A 21,465-nucleotide genomic window follows, 5' to 3' on the forward strand; every position below is an offset into this window, starting at 1 on the left:
TCTTATGTATTTTGAAATGTTTCCATTGCTCTGTACAGCTTTTGGACTCCGTTAGACCTGTAGGTGCGGTTTAACTCGGCAGATAAACTCATTTCTGGGGAACCTTTCTCTGCCTAAGTGTAGTGAGTCACTACTGCTCACAACCAATCATTGCTATCGAAATGTGGAAGTATAATGTAGAAATGAAACTTCTGCATTAATTCAGTGACGTCAGAGGAGCCAAGCTTTGGGTGTCAGAAGAAATCCAGGTTTTTCTAAATTGCTAGAACGAAGCTAATATATAGACTGAGAGCGAAAAAAAGTCAAATAGGTTTTTCTCCCATCCCAGGGTAGTTGCACCAATAAAAAAGACTTAATATGTATCCAAATGGTGCCAGAGCATGTTTTGCCAACTTCTGGGCATTTTACCGTTCAATTTTTAAAGATTTTTTTTGTTTCAAATCCAAAAAAATACTATTATAGAAACTCCTGGCTGACTATTTTATTTTATCAAAGAAATTATCTGGTCTACTACATATCCACGGTGGATATAATACCACCTATGATTGGAATTCTGAGCAGCACACAATATATGGAATTGCCTATTTTCACTAATTGTTGATACGTTTTTACTAATTTCACTAACATTGTAGCAATACTAAAACTTATTTTGGACCATATATACCAATTATACATGAAAGGGAGGGTGAAATCAATCAATCGGAAGTACTTCTCCCAAAGTACTATATACAATATAAACTAACCCAAAAATATTTTCTGAAAAAAATTACAAAAGAATTACCATATACAGTTCTAGAAACATTAAATATTCTAATTTGGGAAATAGCAAGGTAAAAATGTGTATTTGTATGTACATACGTTTGTGTATGTGTATTGTTTTAAACTTGGAACATAAAAATAAAAAAAATACATTCTCCGACAAAAAGGCACATAAATAAGAGTACAAGCACACTTTGCCCTCCCTGTCCTGGTATAATTACAAATCAGTCAGCTCCGTAGGTTGTAAACAGAAAAAGGTTTCTCTGATCACGATGCCATGTAGCTTGCTTCAGATCTCTGGGAGTATGTTTCCTCACCAACGCATTTCGTCCAGTCAGTGCAAACCTTAGAGCTTTCCTTCGCTAAAACTTTTTGGCTTATATTGCCTGTTGGTGTTCTGAAGTAGGTAATAGAGGTTGACAGGAGTACATTTCAGGTTGATGCAGATTTAAGGGGCATCATTTTTTTTTTTCCAATTTGACAATTTTTTATTTTATTAGGGGTACAGAAAGGAAAAGGGGATAGGGAAAATTGCAGGGCATCATTTTTTTGACAAAATAAATTAAGACAATTCAAAAATCATGGTCTATAAAATGACTTTTTGCATTAAGCAAAGATTAAGAATTCCTTAGCACTGTACATTCAGGTAGAAGTTGGACAGAGAGGACGATTAATAGATTTGGACACTCCTACTCCCTCATCTGCTTGGCCATTGCCTTCCTTGTCTTTGCCATGCCTTTTGTATAACGAGTTACTTTTCCTTGTTGGTTTGTGGATTCTTCCAGTCATTGGTTAAATTTCAGTGGAGGAACATCTTCATGCTACAGAATGCATTATTTTTCGATCAGCAGTTCCTAACCATTCATCAAGATGCACAACCAATCCAGGTATTATCAGTATTCCTACTGGAACAGAATGGATACATTCTTCATTTATGGATTTTTGGTGTAATGTAAAGACTGGGACGTAAATCAATGTCATAGGCATTTTTGTGCTTGCACCGTTCAATTTCTAACTCCTTAGGGAAGACCTTTTTCTTTTTGTGCAAATCTGTACAATGGTTTTAGTAAGGATTACTTACTGCACGATATGGATATATTGCTGTATGTGTGTGGCGAGTATAGTGCTAAATTTTGTGTTTAACAGCTTATGATACCCTTCGTAACTCATTTTTATTTTTTTCCCCACTTACAGATTGGTTGGTAAATGTGGGAATCTGCCCAAATTTTTTTTTTTTAAAAACATTTAAGGTGTCTAAATTTCGGCCATGTGGGGGTTCTGGACGGCTGCATTTAACAAATTTGGGAAACAAATCAAACGAACTATATGTAAATAACTTTATTCCTTACTGTTGCTGTCATTTCCCTCTATTCGGCACTTCTCACTTGAACTGTGATTAGATCCACATTTAGTCTGATACCCTGAACCACCAATTTCCGTCCCCCCAACGTATTTTTTTTTTTGGCATCTCAAGTGGAATTTTGAATCCATTTTTTTGCCTATTGCGATACTGATGCATTGCGGCTGTGAGTTGAATTTGAATGCGCATTCAGTTGGCCCAAATTTGAAAGAATTGCGGTTTGTAACAAAAAAGTCCCCCAAGTCTATTGGTAGGTGTGCATATATCCCTGGCTACTGCCACTGCCTCTATAAACCATTTAGAGAGGACTTCAAGACTAGTTTCATTCTGTATCGGTGACTGCCCATGAAGTCCTCATAACTGAAGGGAAACCATTTAAACCATGTTAAAGTATCTGGTATAAAACATTCCCAGAACTGTGGTACCACAAGGGCTGAGTAAATCCAAATTAAAGGAACACTCAAAGTACCATAATGAGCACTGTAGTAGTTATGGTGCCCAGGAGCCCACCACACCCTTTGTAGGTAGACAAATGGTTTTAGAATGAGTGATCTTGTTTCTGAGGTCTGACATGCACATCACCTTGTCTCCACTTCAGTTACTTGGCTAAATCCAGCAGTGCAGGCCGTGGCTCACTGGCTGAGTGTGATAAGCTGAAGTGATACTCTTCATACCCCACATAAAGTCCAACTATTTTGAATAGACTGCTTAAAGGGTGGGAGAGAGGGAGGGAGGGAGGGAGGAGGCAGGGTAATCCTGGCAACATAACCACTATAGTGCAGAAAGGTGTTTGAATAAATAGAATTTTTTTTTAGTAAAGCATATACAATTTTAAATTTACAATATTTTTGCTTACATATTCTAAACCTGTACTAAAAGATAAATATTGACAGCTAATCTAGGTTTCGTATGATTGTAGAAGCTTTTATCTAAAGTTTTTTTTTATTTTTTATTATTTTTGTATTTTTTTGTATTGAAAGCTTTGTTTGAATCTGCTTCTTTATTTTTAATGAAAAATATTGAGCAGTACTGAAATGGACACCTTCTTGGTAATAAAGTGTAAGGAACTGGAGTGAGTATCCAGCATGTAATGTGAGAACGTCATAGAAGCTATTCTGAACATGCAACGGTTGCAAGTATGTTCGGATTGGTGCATTGGGTGGTTGATTCGTCTTTTGAGTCATTTTAATATCTATGTGATTTGCTGTTACCGGACAAGGTTCAATGAAACATTGTGTTTACAGAGCGATTTGTTGCAGATATGTACCGTACTCTACCATATTACAGCATTTGTGATTGGTGTTCCAGTCTTCCCTTGCTGCTGTATTTAGCTGGATTTTTTTCTGAGCTGGACACTAATTGAAAGATAATGTTTTGGATTGTAGCATTATCAGTAAGTAGTCCACATACCAAGTGTTGCCAAGTAGTAATTGTCTTTGTCAAAAAGAGCTTTAGTTAAGTATATGCTTTAAGGTTTTTGAGAATTTTTAGAAGTTTCTCCCCCTCTCCCATATATCTGGGTGCTAACTAACACAGTGTGGGTCAATATTTTGCTTATTGTGTTATTTTTTTTTTAACTACCAATCAATAAATAAAAAAAGGGGTAGGGGGATCCACAGATATTGTTTGATTCATGGAGAGGCAGGTGATCAATACTTCTGGTTGACTTTCTAGGGAACCTTAGTTGATACACAGCCTGGTAAATTATTGCATGATAAAATGGTGAAAGTTACTTTAAATCAAGACATACCACTCACATGTAGTTGGAAACCCTCAGATGTTTAGGAGGAAGTGGAGATGCATGCAATGAATAAATGTTCCACGTACATAATCTATGAATGAACGCTCTGGGTATACTGAAGATTCTGATTTGCTCGTGCCAAGTACTGTGTTGCTTGCAGTCAAATTATGACCTTAAGGTACTATTCAGTTATAGATGTGACACAATTGAGGTGGACAAAGTGTGAAAAAAAAAAACGATTCTGTAAATGTCGACTATGGTATATTTAGAAACAAACATATTTTAAAAGAATTTTAAAGATAAAGCAGTTTTAGACTGGAGGGCAGAATAATGGCAAAGATAGGATTGCTTATTGGTGAGGCCCTCCATATGTAGTTGTTTTGCTCCCTCCAACATTGGTGAAGCTTTGTTTCCACCACACATTGTTGAGCTTGTCAATACATTTCAGAATATTTAATTGGTGTGTGTGCTTATGTATGTTACCAGCATTTCACACGTATCTCTGCTGTTTAAATATTACACCAGTGTTTCTCAAACTCTATAGCAAAGTGTTTTTTGTTTTTTTTTATTTTTTTATTATAACTTTCAAAAATCAGCTTGTCAAAGTCTGTGTTTTATTAGATATCTTTGCACTTTGCATGGATGCCTAAATCTTTAAACAGTCTAATTGTGATAGGTTAACATTTTCAGCATCATTCCCTTTCAAGATTCTAAATTCACATTTGTTAGGCTATATTTATGCTGTCACTTGTCCATCGTGGAGTTTAACTTCTGTGGGTTTTTGGCTTTATTTTTTTTTTATTTTTATTTTTTTAGTATGTGTGGTAACATTTTCTTTATCATGCACTCCCTGTTTGTAATAAAAGGGAAGGATATGAAACCTTTCTTTTTCTAGAGAAAAAGAAAAAAATAATTGTGTAATCTTGTGGTTTTGTTTTATCTTTACAGAACACCACTAGGAGCATCGCTGGATGAGCAGAAGGGTAAGACCTTCAGATGTCCATACATTTTTAGAGTTCTGGCAGCAGATTAGAGAAACTCTTCCAATTTAAATTTTTCTGCACCTCTTCCAAACTTTTTATTTTGCATGATTGATTTGCAGTTAGTCCTAAGGTGATCGGAGGCAGCTGCCTAGGGCCCAGTGGTGAGACAGGGGCTCAGTCTTGAAGTCACTTGGACTGACTCACCTTATCTGTATGAAGTGTGAGGGGGTATGGTACTCTACCTAGGTTATAGGACCAAGACTAGATGCTTTCATTTCCTAATTTGTTTACAAAAATGGATTAAAGGGACAGCACAGAAGCTGCAACATTGTCACTCCAATGCTTTGCAAAATATATTGACGAATTCAATTTTTTTTTTCCATACACTTTTAGGATAGTTTACTCAAACAGCAGATTATTATCAAGGGGTATCAAGGAATGAAACCCCTGCTGGTCTATTCAACCTGCTGCATCCAGTGCTTTAAAATAAAATAGTCCCAAGCTGTCAGTCAGATGCTTTTTAGTTTGTAATTGTTTTTGAACAGGAAGCCCTCGGGGGATAAGATACTATGGTATAGTTTCTGGGAAGATTTTGATCTTTTAATTGTTATAGTAGGAGTAGTGAGACTAGATCTGCTGTGTGCAGAGCATGTCCTGTCCGCTCTAAACCTGCCACACCTGATTTTCTTTTTACTGCTGCTGCTCAGCGGACTACAGTTCAAAAGTAAAACTGGAATGTGCTGGGAATGAGAAGTAAGATTTCTTTACACTTTTTTCATTTTTTTTTTCCTATTTGACTTGATCTCCACGAGACGGAAGTGAAACATCATGTCATACAATCCCCACCTCCCTTTTCTTTTTTTTTTTTTTTTTTCCTCTCCTGTTTAAGTGTTTGAAGCGAGCTTATGTTAACACTGACCTACAGTATTCTGAAGGCATCTGATCTCTTATTTTTATTTTCATGAGGAAAGCATGTAGCTCTCAAACATTCAGCTTGTTCAATGATTTCCTTTCCAGGACTACTTTTGAAAAATGGTGGCAGTTTTGAAGATGATCTGTCACTCGGAGCAGAAGGTGAGTAGACTAACTTGTTGTTCAATGTATGTGTTAATGGTTTATGCAAGCACTTTGACATTAGACACTCTGCTTCTACATATTAGATTTTCAGTTAATATTAGGCAAATCTATTTAGAGCGATTTTTTTTTATTTTTATTTTTTTATTTGGCGTCTGTTTTTATTTACCTCCATGCCAGATCACACTGAAGATTTAAATATCTAAAAAAGCGCATATAAAAAAATTTCTGCAACTATTTTTTGCTTTGATATTGTTTGTTTTTTGTTTTTGTTTGTTTTTTGTCTTTGGTTTTTTAATTTGCATTGTAAGATTTTGAAATTGGAAAGTGCTGAAACCCATTTCGAAACTTGCCTATCAAGAACGATTTTGCAACAGAATGTGGCTTAAATCACTGGGCATTTATATGAATGCAAGTCTCTTATAGGGACACTTTAAAAACAATAAAAACAAAAGAAAAACTATTTTTATTTTGCGAACGGGATAAACTGTCAGACAAAATAACAAAAAAAATCACTGATCTAAATGAGCCCTTGCATAACTGTACCTCCAAAAAATGTGTGCCGTTTTCTTGTGTTACAGTAAAAGGCAACATGTCTTGTATAACCATTCAAGGCAGCATTTGAGCAAAACTATTTGAACTAAATGTATTAGACCTCTACACAAGAAGGAAGTGGTATCTGACAGTCTTCATCTGATAAGTTAATAGATTTAATTAACCTTGTAATGCATGTGGCTCCTGTATAGACTTGTCATTCTTGCTTGGCATCAAGTTAATTTAGTCTTACATAATTCTATTCTTGAACTGTAGTATTCCGAATTCATGCTCTGTTTATTTTTATTTTTTAATCTTTCATGCTTGTGTTTTTTTTTTTTTTTTTTTTTTACATTTTCTTCCCTTAAGTTTGGGCCTTTGTCTCTGATACAAACTGTCGTTCTTTGTATTGCACATAACATTCCATTCAGATTGTGATTATGACTCCGTCTCCTTAGCGCCTTCTGTTAAGTCTATCGCCAAATCCTGCCGCTTCCATCTCAAAAACATTGCGCGCATCCGTCCCTATTTAATGCCAGATGTGACTAAGGTGATGGTCCATTGCACTGTCCTTTCTCGCCTTGACTACTGTAATCCGCTTCTCAGTGGTCTTACGTGCTCCCAACTTGCGCCGTTACAGTCCATAATGAATGCAGCAGCGAGGCTCATCTTCCTATTGGCCCGCACATCCCACGCCTCACCCTTCTGTCAGTCCCTTCATTGGCTTCGTGTAATATGTAGGGCTCAATTTAAAATTATGGTTCTTGCTTTCAAATCTCTACATACTGCTGCTCCCACCTGTCTATCCTCCCTAATACACAAGTATGTCCCGTCTAGGCCCTTACGCTCTACTGAAGCCTTGCGTCTACCTTCTGTCCGTACTCCCACCTCTGATGCTCGCCTTCAAGATTTCTCGAGGGCTGCACTGTTCCTGTGAAACTCACTTCCCTCCTCCGTTAGATGCTCACCCAGTCTCCACATCTTCATAAAAGCGTATCAATTAAACTGTTAATAGCTCCCGACTGATTCCTCTCTTGCAACTGTCACTAGTCTAATACTATCCTTACCTTTTGTGTCACTTTACCCCACTCCCTCTAGCATGTAAGCTCATTGAGCAGGGCCCTTAAGCCCTCTGTTCCTGTGTGTCCAACTTGTCTGGTTAAAACTACATGTCTGTTCGTCCACCCACTGTAAAGCGCTGCAGAATTTGTTGGCGCTATATAAATTATGAATTATCAGAACTAAAATGATGTACCAAGTTAATACAGGTGCTATTGTGGGACACCGTGCCAACACCCAATTTGTTTCTATGGTGATAGCTTCTGCGGTAAAGTTCTAAATAAGAAGCAATTTGACAAATCACCCTCTAATTATCCTTTTGCACCAACCATTTAGATGGCATGCAGTAATATTTTTGGCTGTTGATTGTAGCAATTGTTCAAATTCAAAAATTCTTTCTCCCCCTTTTTAGTCTTTAGTATTCTTTATGCTGAAAAACCTGGAGGGCTTTTTGGCAATATAAAGATGTTTTCAAACAATAAAGCATTGTTTTCTAATGCTCTGCTAAGCCAATCGGTTGATTTTCAAATTGGGAGGGGAATGATTGAAATGTGCTTTTTCTTTGATCAGTTTTACTCCCACTCGATTCTCAAAGCTCAGGACAGACTTTGTCTACTTGCAATTGCTTATTGCCTGTCAGGTACAGCATATTGTACTTTGGTCATGCTGTCCTGATCACTTAAGTTTTTTTTTTTTTTTTTGTAATCTCTTAACTTGTATAATTCACATCTGGAAATCATGCCTGGTCTCTTTAAAAGTAGACATATCCATATTTGCTGTCATTGCCTCTAGAGTAGACCGTTTCTGTTTTTGGTGGAACTGTAATTCAATCTGATGCCTCTTGCGCTTCATGATGATGGCTGGATACTTCAAGTCGGCAAACTTGATGTAAAACTCCTTAACCCCTTAAGGACACGTGACATGTCATAATTCCCATTTATTCAAGAAGTTTGGTCCTTAAGGGGTTAAGCAAGTCTGCAGTGGGTAAATAGATGTCCGTTATCACTGAAAGATGCAGCAAAACTTGTAGTGATCAGAAACACTTACAAGGAAGTTAAAGTGGTCTTTAAATTGCTTTTAGACTTTCACCATGAAGGCAGTTTGGCATGTTTGCCTCTTGCCTACGAACAATTCTAAAATGAGTTTTGAGTTTTTTTGTTTTTTTTTGTCTAGCAATATCCGGAACACAGTACAATTTTTTAAATAATTTATTTTTTTATTTTGGGTCTACCTTTCAGAGGGTGACATATGAAAGGCCTTTTACAAGTTTCTGTAAAATTGCAGAGAAGACAAATAATGAATGGGTGATTTAATACTGTAATTACAGTACTTGTAATTGGCAACTTACAATTGCTTGGGATTAGCCTTATGCTCATAGTTTATACATCTGTAGCCAATCATTCATACACCACTATAATGACCCACTTACCTGTACAAATACCCATAACTAGTCAATCGCTTGCATGTGCCTCTAGTCATACATAGACTGTGGCAAATGCTTATACTCTACCCTTACCCTTCTGTTTATCTCTGGCAGAGGTGAGTAAGGGGAAGAGATGACTTGGTCTGCAGTATTCTGACAAGTGTCTAGAGCGAATCGTACTGTCTCTGCATTCTTTTGTAGTAGAGAGTATGTGTACACATGCACCAGTTTATAACCTAATTGTGATACCATGAATCGAGTCATTTGAGGTGGTAATATGAGTGGGTTGTATACTGTGTAGCACTTTGAGACTGTGGTAAGGAAGGGCCCAAAGGTTGACCTGCTGCCGAGGTGACCAAACCAGGATAACGTATGTTTCCTGAACAAAGAAAATAGATTTTTTTTTAGTGTGTGTGTGTGTGTGTGTGTGTGTGTATACACGTCAGGTGGAATAGCTAACAACTCGTTTGCTACATGTGACCTGTTTAATGCTCTCAAGATTATAACGCAACCAAAGTTTTGTTTACAACTCTCTCGATGTTTTCAAACCCTTTCTGTATCCCAATACATTATAAACATTAAAGTCTTTATGTACCTTGAATTATACAGATGTACATTTAACTTCACCCTTATTGAGCTTGACACAAGTTAGTGGCCTCCCCATCACTAATGCAACACAAATCTTTATTCTATATATAGAAAATCATACCAACTACAAAAAGAAAAATAGGAAAGGTGTATTCGGGAAGTGGTTTGATGCTTTCTGGCGGTTTATTTTCTGGGTGAGATTGGCTCCAAAACAATCAAATGTGAAAATAAAGATTTAACTTGACTACTTAAAAAAAAAAAAAAAAAAAAAAAAAAAAGTGGCCGAACGTTCACTTTGGTTCCGCTGCTGCTGTCCCTTTTAAACCAGACTGTTTTATTTTTTGATTTGTTTTTCTGCCCACAACTATGGCACTCTTAACTGTTCCACTAAGAAATACTTTGCAGATTAAAGATCATGATGGCTCTGTCTCATTAAGGCTTAGCTATATGCTTTTGTAAGTGTGTGAACATTTTGCCAAACATTCTGTGTTCTTTGTTGCAAATGCAATAGTGTCTGTATTAGCATTGCAGTATCTGTGTGTTGGCATGAGAAAGCTCTGAGCTCTGTAAAATAGTCAATTAATCCGTGCCTCCAGAGTATTGTCTTATAAAAGGTATTTGGGGGTGTTTGTTGGATCAATTAGGAGAATTCTTTCTGAAATAAAAGCTGGATAATCTAGGTTTGACATGTCCCATGTATGAAGCTGCTGTGGCTAATTGTTACAAATCTGTAAAAGAATTTGTAAGTGGCATGTATGTACAAACCCGACAGGTTGGGCATTGAGAAAGTATTCTCTGAGCTTATTCCTCATTGCCAACAAGACCTGATGCGTGTGTATCTATAGTTACTGAGAAGCATGACTAATTCAACTGTGTTTGTTTCCAGCTAATCACCTCAATCAAAGAAACTTGCCGATGGAACCCTCTTTGTAAGTAGCATTTGGTTGTTTTGTTTGGGTTTTTTTTTCCTTTAATTTTTACTTAGCCAGGTTGTTAAAACTGATAGTTCCTGGTGTGACCTGCATTTATTTATTTTACACACTCTTTAAGCAATGGATTGCTGGCTAAAGACAGAAGATTTCAGTTCCATCAGAAAGGAAGAAGCATGAACTCTACAGGATCTGGGAAAAGTAGCACCACTGTATCAAGGTATGTCTGAATATTTCTTGCAGAACGGGGTTGGTGGTGGCTTGGAAAGCATGGGGTAATGTCTAAGTAATGTGAATTTCAAAAAGTATCTCAATCTCATAAGTTTTATACATCCAAGTAGAATGCCTTCTCTGGGTAAAGCCATCTAGTGCAAAAATATCAGACCTTCTCCAATTTGTCAGTTGACTTTATACTACACTGTGTGTGTGTCTTCATTTATTACGGTCTAATGTTTGTGTTCTACTGAAGATGCCTATTCAGCACACTGGAACGTGAAATGCATAAACATATTATTAGATTTGTCTTATATATTTTTTCAGCGTATTTTACTTTAACACAAATATACTATAGTACTTCTATTACTCTGCTTTTCTTTTTCCTTGTAGTGTGTCAGAACTTCTTGATCTTTATGAAGAGGATCCTGAAGAAATTCTCTACAATCTTGGATTTGGTAGAGATGAGCCAGACATTGCTTCCAAAATCCCACCAAGATTTTTCAATAATTCTTCGTTTGCCCATGGGATAGATATCAAGGTTTTTCTCAGTGCCCAAATGCAACGAATGGAAATTGAAAATCCAAATTATGCATTAACGAGTAAGTGTTTTTTTGTTTTTGTTTGTTTTTGTTTTTGTGATTAAGTTAAATGCACAGACTGTGCCTTATTAATACTATGTGTTTAAATATTGTGCTAGTCTAACAGGCGGTGCTTTGTGTATCCGTATGTGTGTCTAAATGTTTAATTTTAAAATAATAAATACAATAGTTGGATAACTAAAAGAAGGTTGAATGCAACAATTAAGCTTTATTTTAGCTTGCACTGTTCTTCCGAATTGGCATTAACAAAATAATGGTAAAATGCAGTGTACCTTGACTGTATGTGCCAGCTTGGTACCTGCCTTTAAGAATCTTAACTATTCAGGATTAACCGTTTTAATTAGTATTAGAATTGGTATGGCTGAAGGAAATGTTTGGTGTACTAGAATATTGGTTAATAATATAAATGTGACCAGGCTTACACCTTTTTTCTTTACATGTAGTTTGTTTTTCTGAATAGGGTTTTCTAATTCTGTCCTATGGGGTTGTTAGTGTGACTGAATACAAAGTTAGAATCCAGCATTGTAAGGTATTCAGTATAGTTACACCAGCTGATAGACCCTTGCATCTGGATGGTAGAACTTGCAAATTGCTTAATTGTGATGGTTTATTGCATATTGCTGTTTGGAATAATTTTGTTTGGCTCAAGAAACACATTTTTTTTTTTTTCTTGCAACAAAAACACATATTTTATAAGTAAACGCACGTCAAGGTGCCCCCCCACCCCAATGGCCCTGCACATATAGCTTGGCAATTTATTAACTCCTCTTCAGATAGACATACTAGTATTTAATAAATGATCAAAAGGAAAAATTAGGATTTCTCCCTCCTGATTATGCTGAAAATAAAATGGCACGCACTGTTTAATCTGTATCTTTATCATGCACAAGGGATTACGTTATTAAATAATATAAATGGGTAGCGAAAATTGTCATGGTTTTTGTAATTGTCCTTATGGTCACTCTTCTTTAAACAGGTCGTTTCCGTCAGATTAAAGTTCTTACAGATGTGGCAAATGCCTTCTCTTCATTATACTCACAAGTTTCCGGAACACCTCTGCAAAAAATTGGCCTCTCTAAATCTCTCTCCACTTCTAGTGAAGCTCCAAAGCCCGCACCTCTAAACAGAGCATCAAGCCAGACGGCGGTGCGTCTGATGGAAACCTTGTCAAAACTCAACCTGTGTGGTTCCAGGGGAGAAACTAATGCTACAACACCTCCACCCGATGATAAAGAAAAGTCTTTTAAAGATATTTCAGCTCAGGATGACAAAGCCGAACTTAAAATGCAGAAGCCATTTAAAAAGAATTCTCCACCTCTGGCTACGGTAAAAGAGGAAACTTCAAATTCATCGCTGACTCTTGACTTAACTCCTCTTGATGTTTGCAGTGATTTAAAAGCAGAAAATACTAGTAACTTGTCTGAGAGGTTGGCAGAACCCTGTATAACGCAACAAGATATGCCTGACCATCATACTGAATGTGACACTAGCCACGTAGACATGTCCGGCTCTAAAGACGGTCTATCTCTTGATCTGGAGTCTGACATTTCTGTTGGAGAAACAAACCCAGACACTTCCACACCAGAAAAGGAAAGCTATGCCCAAAACAAATCTCTGAACTTGGTGACTCAACCAAAAGAGTCATTTGAGCTAGAAGAGGTAGGTTTGATCTTTTACATTTAAATACGCTTTTGTTGGTTTATTGAGTTTAGTGTGATTACCTTCTAATAATGCCAGTACCATTTGTATTAAGTGGTGTATTTTATGGGTTGACTTGAAATTATTTAAGATTTGGCTAATAAAGTTTCACTTGTAACACTGATTAGGGAGTGTAGATACTTTTTCCATTGTATGTTTGGCACTACTTTGAAATCTTACTGAAGTAGTTGGGTAATGTTAACTTGATCTTCCTCCCAAACAACACATTAAAGGACCACTATAGGCACCCAGACCACTTTAGCTCAATGATGTGGTCTGGGTGCCAGGTCCCCCGCTAGTTTTAACCCTGCAGCTGAAAACTGGAAAATCGGAGAAACTGCTATGTTTACACTGTAGGGTTAATCCAGCCTCTAGTGGCGGTCTCCCTAACAGCAACTAGAGGCCGCTTCCGCGATTTACATGGATACCAGTGCTGGATTAAGGAAAGTGGCTGAAGGTGTTTTAACCCCTTCAGCGCCAAGAGAGGGGGCACTCAAAGAGCCTATAGTGCTAGGAAAATGGGATTGTTTTCCTGGCACTATAGGATCCTTTTAACTGCAAGGTTTGTCTAAACAAAAAGTCAGTAAAAAGTAGGTGGTGTAATTGTCATAATGGTATATTGGGTATGTACGGGTTATGGTTTGTAGCATTGTTTTTTTTTTTTTTTAAGGGACACTATAGGCACCCAGACCAATTCAGTTCACTGAAGTGGTCTGGGTGCAGTGTAAAACATTGCAGTTCCAGAGATTTCAAAACAAAAGTATCTTTGTTGCAAAAACTTGGTTAACAATGACCAAAAGGTAGGTCCTCAACTGTAGCTCCTGTGACATGTAAGTTGCATTTGAGCTAATACAAATGATCTAGAGTCTAATTCTTGGTCCGCTATGCTCTCATACTTTGTACACAAAAATTATAAGCTGTGCTTATAACAAACTTTTGTATTCCAAGTACGAGAGTGGTATTTGTATGCCTGATGAAGGCTGCTGTGTTGTAAAGATTACTCAGAAAAATGGTTCACACTAGATACAAAAGTTTGCATCCTAAATTTGAGGTGTATCAGTTTATCACTGGTCTCTATTTCCATCTGGAAATTTCTCTAAAACTTCTAGCTCATATACAAGGTGTGTTTGCGCCAGTCCTTTTGTACAAAGGATTAAAGCACTTTCGTTGTTTTTGTTTGTTTGTGGTTCTCACTCAAGTACTCGTAGGGTGTTTGTACCGAACCGAAGAACAATTCAAAAACTCCTTACCCTAAGCAATCTTTCTGAAAGAAGAACATAAGTGGACTCTGACACAGATTTATAGGCTTACGAAAAAGTTAGTATTTTGACATTGCCCTTAAGGTGCATTTAAATGATGTAGTAAAAACAAAAATGTAAAAAAAGAAATTGCATTCTGGTGTGCACAATTGTTCATCAGTAGCTTAATATGCATGCCAAGTATACTGGCCACTTAAAGTTGACCACCTGCTAAATCCACACAACTATTCTCAAACTTTTTTAAAAAAAATATTTTTTTTAAACATCTTTACCATATTTGTATTTGATCCTGTTTAGATTACATATCTTCCTTTACAATGAACCATCCTAATGTTGCTCACAGATATGGTTAGTCAGTTTAAAACATAACATGGTTTCTAAACATGTCATTAATAAAACCCATATTGGGGGGGGGGGGGGGGGGATACTAAAGATTGTGCTAGATTCAGTGCACAGGACCAATACCCTCCTGCACTGTACTTGTAGGCAGTAAAATAAAACGTGTTTATTGGCTGTGAAGACCTGCCTAAACTTCATGAAAGAGTGAGAAAGATGTATAAACGAACACAAAACATAGTTAACATTATCAGAACATGTATTTTGTTACAATTAAAAGCAATATGATAAAATAATAATGATGGGGGGGCAAAAAATCGGCAGTCCACTCCAGAAAAGGATGGAGATATCCATCCCCTTGATTTGGAGAGAGAAAACTATTGAGATGTTTAAATGTTATATTTTCTAGTTGGGGTATTTGTGGGTGATGGAGCCGTAGCCTGAATGTATAGTTCATATTCGTCTCACTCCGGCATCATTGTCCTTAAAGCAAGGCATTGCCTCTTGTTCTAGGAAAGGTTCTGAGACTTTCAAACTGGTTCACTTCGTCTTCATGAGAATGGAGGACCTTGATTGTTTCCTTAATAAAGACCTCTGTTTTTGCATTGGCCATCCTCATGCCTTTGTGCAAACATTGTACTTTATTTCAACCCTGTGTTTAGTCCAATAAACCAGAATGCATTTTTGCTGCACAAACCTCTGTACTGTATGTATGGCAGTTGAATTAAATAAGTGCTACATGTTGCTATACTGTCTGCTCTCACTAGTGCCCTGGTTTGCTAAATCTACCCTCCAGAGGTCTGGTGTTCAGAGAAGGCTGGGAACACTCAGTGGGGCATATCTGGAACTGTTTGAATAAATCATTGGTATATGGCACGCCAAAGAATCTACAAATATTGGCACTTTAGCCTTACCTAAAATCTTCTCCATTGAACCCCCTTAACAAAGATAAAGAAACATTTGCTGTTAAAACATTGCCTCTTCACATTTTGATGGTCCAATAAAACACCTTATCGCAGTGTGCTGAGGATCATTTATTGTGCTATCTGTATATAGCAATAAATGCCATTTCAGAATATCTGAAACTCGAGCAAGGCACCAGTCCTCTTGCACCCATTATACCTAAGATTGTGGTACCAGAGGGGGGGAAATTGTGAGAAAGGAAACCTCAAGAAAAATGTCAGAAAATCACATCATGAAATGAAGTCTCCCAGCACTACTTCTGACTTGCTAGTTAACCGGTTGTGTATGGTGTGGTCTCTCTCCTTTTTACAACCATTGACTTTTTTAAAGACTGCAAGGTCGAAACGTTGTCACTTTGGGCTTCAATAAATTTGTCATTTCTGGACCTTGGTGTGCCTGAACCATTCTTTGCATACTATATTATGGTCACTGGAATCTGGTGCTTGGTCCTGGTTTGGTTGCACACTGGCTCAGATTGATGGGATTGAGTGCATTTCCTATTGTCTGTTAAAAAGGTTTGAATTTAACTGACAACTTGTATGGCCCCATCCTCCTCGTGTCTCAATTTCATTCCTTCCAGAAGTATTGCCTCCAGACTTTGTATTATGGCCCTATAGATTGACCTGCCAGTATTAGCTCTCAGGCAAAGTAAAGGCAACTTTCCAAAGAGGCACTAAGCTTACAGTGAGCTGTAAATTCTGAGGGAGGTATGTTGGGATGTTTGAGGCATATAGCCGGAGTGAAGCAGCTGACACCAATTGTACAGGGTCTTTCTAAGCCACCATGTGGATTTGAGTAGGACACTCTTTAAAAAAAAAAAAAAAAAAAAATCTTATAAAATAGCATTCATGGGTCCTTACCCTCATGAAAACTGCCACCATTACCCTCCCCTGGCTAGGGCAACCAGTCACTGTATTTAAACCTCAGTTACTTTTGTAGTAGGGTTTTCTTTGAAATATTTTTATTTTTTGGGTGTTTAATCTTTTACAGAGAACTGGGAAGACAAATAGTTCTATATTTTTTTTTTATTTTTGGCCCCCCAAAATAATTCCTTTAACTGAGCATATGCTGCTCTTCACTTGTGTTTAAACTGTTGGTCCTACGTCTGCAAAGTTTCAGAACATGTAATCTAAGGAAGTAGAAGCTCTAATATTTACTTGAAACCTCAAACATTTAAAACTGTAAATACTGTGGCAAAACAATGTAACCAGAAACTGCCGTGCTTACTGACGGGTGAGTACTTGAGAACGACCTCTGTTTTATCTTAAAACATTATTATAATTTTATTTGGCAAAAAAAAACAAAAAAAAACTAAAGCTTGGTTACCTAAAATCTTTAGGTTTGCATTAAAAGCTGTTACAAGGAGGAATTCCCTGTCTGCTCTTGCAAACTTTCCCTGCGTTGGTATGTTAAACCAGATCCCCTGCTACTTTCCTAGAAAACTGCTTATGGAAATGAGTTTATACTGCTGCCCAGTACAGCTTCCACAAAGCCAGCTCCTCCTTACTTAGTGTTGATAAAAAATACAATCTTTTTATATCGGTGTTTTTTGTTTTGACTTGCGACCCATTGGTGTTTAGCTGTAAATTCCCTAGGCAACTTGTTTCTAGTGACCTTGAAATCGTTTGAGGTGACAGTCATGTCTGTGTAATAAGTTAAACCTAATTATTTTTCCCCTCTTCCAGTCACTTTCATGCGTGTGTTTTCGAAATTCCCTATTTTTTTTTTTTGGTTGTGATTTGAGCTATGCATACTGTTGGATTGTAAGCGCTGCTGGGCAGGAAATCCCCATTAATTTTCTCAAACACCTTTGATTCACCTGAACAGCGCTTTCCTTGTGCAGATAAATCTTCCGTATGTATTTGTCTTTAAAATGTATGTGTTTAACCATTTGCCGAGTTGTTCCTTTTAATAATTTAAAGCAGTGGGATGAAAATGATGGTAGTTAGAACTTCCTTGCGATTTGTTGAATGGTGTCTTGCTAGCTGTTGAAGCAGATATATTTATTATCTTCCTGGTTTTGTGGGCCCCAACTCTTCAGACACCTGTTAAGTCTCAAATTTACAAAAAAAATGTTCCAAAATATAGGATTTTTTCCCCCCACTTTTCACTTTTTTATACTTGCCTGTTGCTAAAACACTTGTTCTTCAGATGAATATCCCTTTTCTGTTAAATATTGGCCAAGGGTTTATTTTAATAGTGTGCCTCAAATATAAAATGATTAGCTACAGCAGTTCTGAAACCTCTAGGCAGTCGCAGCAGTACTGTGAAAATTAATCACTCGGCTATAAGCTATACAGGATTATCACATAGATTTTAATGAGTCATTCATTTTCAGCTGGTTATTCAAACCATAAAAACAATTAAAGTTTAATGTGTGGGTGGAACTGACAGCCTTGTGGGTATGAATAGATTATCGTTCTCCTACCACCCACTTGTTCCCCACTTTGCTCTTAAGCATTGTTTTCCTGCTGTCTCCACTCTTATCTGTACTTAACCCTTCCTCCACCCTTCCTAAAATGGGAGCCAACATCAAAATGCATTACAAATGTGCTTAAATGTTCGGCTCATAAGAAAGTGCGGACAGTGCTTCACTGCTGTTAAACTCTTGATGCTGATACAAATGTTCAAGTGGAATTGGCAATTACCAGCTGGCAGTGTTAGACGTCTCCTTTCCTGCCTTCGTATAAAGAACTTGTTTTGGATTACCGTAATGCGTTGCGTAAAATATTGATGTGCCAGTTGTCATGGTGATTGCTGCTTACTCTGCATCTTCACCCCAGGATAGCACCAGTGGGGTTTTATTTTTTTTTTAACTTTTTATCACAGCTTGCAGTTTTGGCCTATTGTATAATGTTGGTTTGTGCATTCATTTTGTACATGGCTATTTAACAATACTGTGATTAGAATTAAAGTCTTCATTTTCCAGCACCCGCAGGTGCTTCATATTGTCAGCCACCTCGGAATGCTGAGTGCTTTAAGATTCCCATGTGTCAGTGTTGTGCAACAATGTTTTCCTGTAGTGCTGTGGACGATGTGGACCACATCTCCCCTGATGCTTTGTCATAGTGGCTGTAGGAGCATTTTGATGGTGATAGTGGTATTTCTGATCTGAAAGATGGGTGACCCTGCAAATACTTAAACTAAACAAGGCTGTTTTTATCCTGGAATGCTGGGGTGAAATGTGTGGAGACCGTATGTGTAAAGTCTGCTTTCCTACATTTTGTAGCTGCTATCCTGATTCCCAATGATATCTGCTCCATGTTGCTATAAATTCTAGGCCATTAAAGTTAAGCTTCTATTTAATACAGTGCTGTACTTTAAAAGAAATAGAAGTTTGCATATCTGCAATATATACACGGTTTTCCCTTTTAATGTATTCACTTTAGTAAACACTACTGCGGCAACAAGACCACGTATTCTGTGTAGTACATCTTCATAGACTTGCCAAATTTTATTATATAGCGCCAGCAAAATTCCATAGCGCTGTACAATGGGTGGACTAATAGACAAGTAATTGTAACCAGACAAATGGACGCACAGGAACAGAGGGATTGAGGGCCCTGCTCAATGAGCTTACATGCTAGAGGGAGTGGGTTATACAGACACAGGGCCGGCCTTAGGCATTTGGGCGCCCTGTGCAAAAAATCTTCACAGCGCCCCCCCTTCCCGTCCCCCCTCCCCCACTCCTTACCCCTTCCCACACACCCTGTCACACACACACGCAGACAGTCACACACACACACGCGCAGACAGTCACACACACACACGCGCAGACAGTCACACACACACACGCGCAGACAGTCACACACACACGCGCAGACAGTCACACACACACGCGCAGATAGTCACACACACACACGCGCAGATAGTCACACACACACACGCGCAGACAGTCACACACACACGCGCAGACAGTCACACACACACGCGCAGACAGTCACACACACACGCGCAGACAGTCACACACACACGCGCAGACAGTCACACACACACGCGCAGACAGTCTCACACACACACGCGCAGACAGTCTCACACACACACACACACACAGCCAGACAGCCACACACACACTCACTAACAGACACAGACACACACTAACAGACACACACTAACAGACACAGACACACACTAACAGACACACACTAACAGACACACACTAACAGACACACACTAACAGACACACACTAACAGACACACACTAACAGACACACACTAACAGACACACACTAACAGACACACACTAACAGACACACACTAACAGACACACACTAACAGACACACACTAACAGACACACACTAACAGACACACACACACTAACATACACACACACACTAACATACACACACACACACACACACTAACATACACACACACACACACACACTAACATACACACACACACACACACACTAACATACACACACACACACACACACTAACATACACACACACACACACACACACTAACAGACACACACACACTAACAGACACACACACACACTAACAGACACACACTAACACACTAACAGACACACACTAACACACTAACAGACACACACTAACACACTAACAGACACACACTAACACACTAACAGACACACACTAACAGACACACACACTCACCCACATTAACACATTTTTTAACATTTATTTAGACCCCCCCCCCAGCCTCCTTACCTTTGGGAATGCTGGGGGAGGGGGTTCTTCCTCCCTGGTGGTCCAGTGGCTGCTGGGCGGTCGGGCGGCGCTGGCGGCTGGCGAGGGGGCACTTCCTCTGAGCTGTATGCTCAGCTCCCTCGCGCGCCGCAGAGTGAGGCTGGGAGCCGGAATATGACGTCATATTCCGGCTCCCAGCCTCACTCTGCGGCGCGCGAGGGAGCTGAGCATACAGCTCAGAGGAAGTGCTCCCTCGCCAGCCGCCCGCCAGCGCCGCCCGACCGCCCAGCAGCCAGGCATGTCTGTTAGCCGCAAGGCTAACAAGACATTTGCCTTGGGCATTTGGGGGCGGCTTTTTTTGCCGCCCCCTGGAAAATGCCGCCCAAGGCAAATGTCTTGTTAGCATTGCGGCAGACATGCCGTGTGAGCTATGTGGCCGCAGGGCGCCCCCTGCACCATGGCGCCCTGTGCGGCCGCACAGCTCGCACACCCCTAAGGCCGGCCCTGTACAGACACAAAGGGTATAAGTAGGGGTAATGAAAGAGGTTGCTAGAAAAGTATTCAATGGGAACTTAGTAGGTTATTTTTGACAGTTGCAAGAGAGGAGTCATGGGATATGCTTTCCTGAAGTGTGTTTTCAAAGACTTTTTTTGAAGGAGTGGAGACTGGGTAAAAGCCTAACGGAGAAGGGAAGGGAGTTCCACAGAAAAGGTGCAGCCCTGGAGAAGTCTTGGAGGCGAGCATCCGATGTCAGAGTACGGACAGAGGATAGACGTAGGTCTTCGGCAGGGGCCTCGACGGGACATATTTGTGTATTAGGGAGGATAGGTAGGAGCAGCATTATGTAGGGACTTGTAAGCAAGCGCCAGAATCTTAAATTGAGCCCTATATCTAACTGGAAGCAAATTTAGAGACTGACAGAGGGGAGGGGGTGGGGCAGGGGGGGGAGGGGGAGGGGCGGGGGGGGGAGCATGGCAGGTGCGGGCGGACAGGAAAATGAGCCTTGCCCCGTGTTCATAATAGATTGCAGTGGGTGATTGCAGTAGTCCAGACGAGAGAACGGCATGGACCAGCATCTTGGCCGCGTCTGGTGTTAAATAGGGGCGGATGCGAGCTATGTTTTTGAGATGGAAGCGGCAGGATTTGGCGAATCTACTGGACATGAGGGATGACTACCTATTGCTTTGTGTTGGGCCTCAGAGAATCAAAATCCCACCTTTTGATCAGAAACATTCCAAGATCTGCAGAGATGTAGAACAGTTTCGTATAAGAGAGGTTTATCA

At 39.0% G+C, this 21,465-nt stretch overlaps 1 protein-coding gene across 1 annotated transcript in view; it reads left to right on the forward strand.

Moving 5' to 3' along the window:
• Positions 1-21,465, forward strand: part of ITPRID2 (ITPR interacting domain containing 2) — a 68,860-nt gene that overhangs the window by 17,949 nt on the left and 29,446 nt on the right. Inside the window, exons 4-9 of the mRNA XM_063429795.1 lie at positions 4,809-4,843; positions 5,861-5,917; positions 10,408-10,450; positions 10,572-10,670; positions 11,057-11,265; positions 12,242-12,924. Of these exons, the coding sequence (XP_063285865.1) occupies positions 4,809-4,843; positions 5,861-5,917; positions 10,408-10,450; positions 10,572-10,670; positions 11,057-11,265; positions 12,242-12,924 (1,126 nt within the window). The remainder of the gene's footprint in view (positions 1-4,808; positions 4,844-5,860; positions 5,918-10,407; positions 10,451-10,571; positions 10,671-11,056; positions 11,266-12,241; positions 12,925-21,465) is intronic.

The sequence above is a fragment of the Pelobates fuscus genome, chromosome 8 (genome assembly GCF_036172605.1).
Source record: "Pelobates fuscus isolate aPelFus1 chromosome 8, aPelFus1.pri, whole genome shotgun sequence".
Classification (NCBI taxonomy): domain Eukaryota; kingdom Metazoa; phylum Chordata; class Amphibia; order Anura; family Pelobatidae; genus Pelobates; species Pelobates fuscus.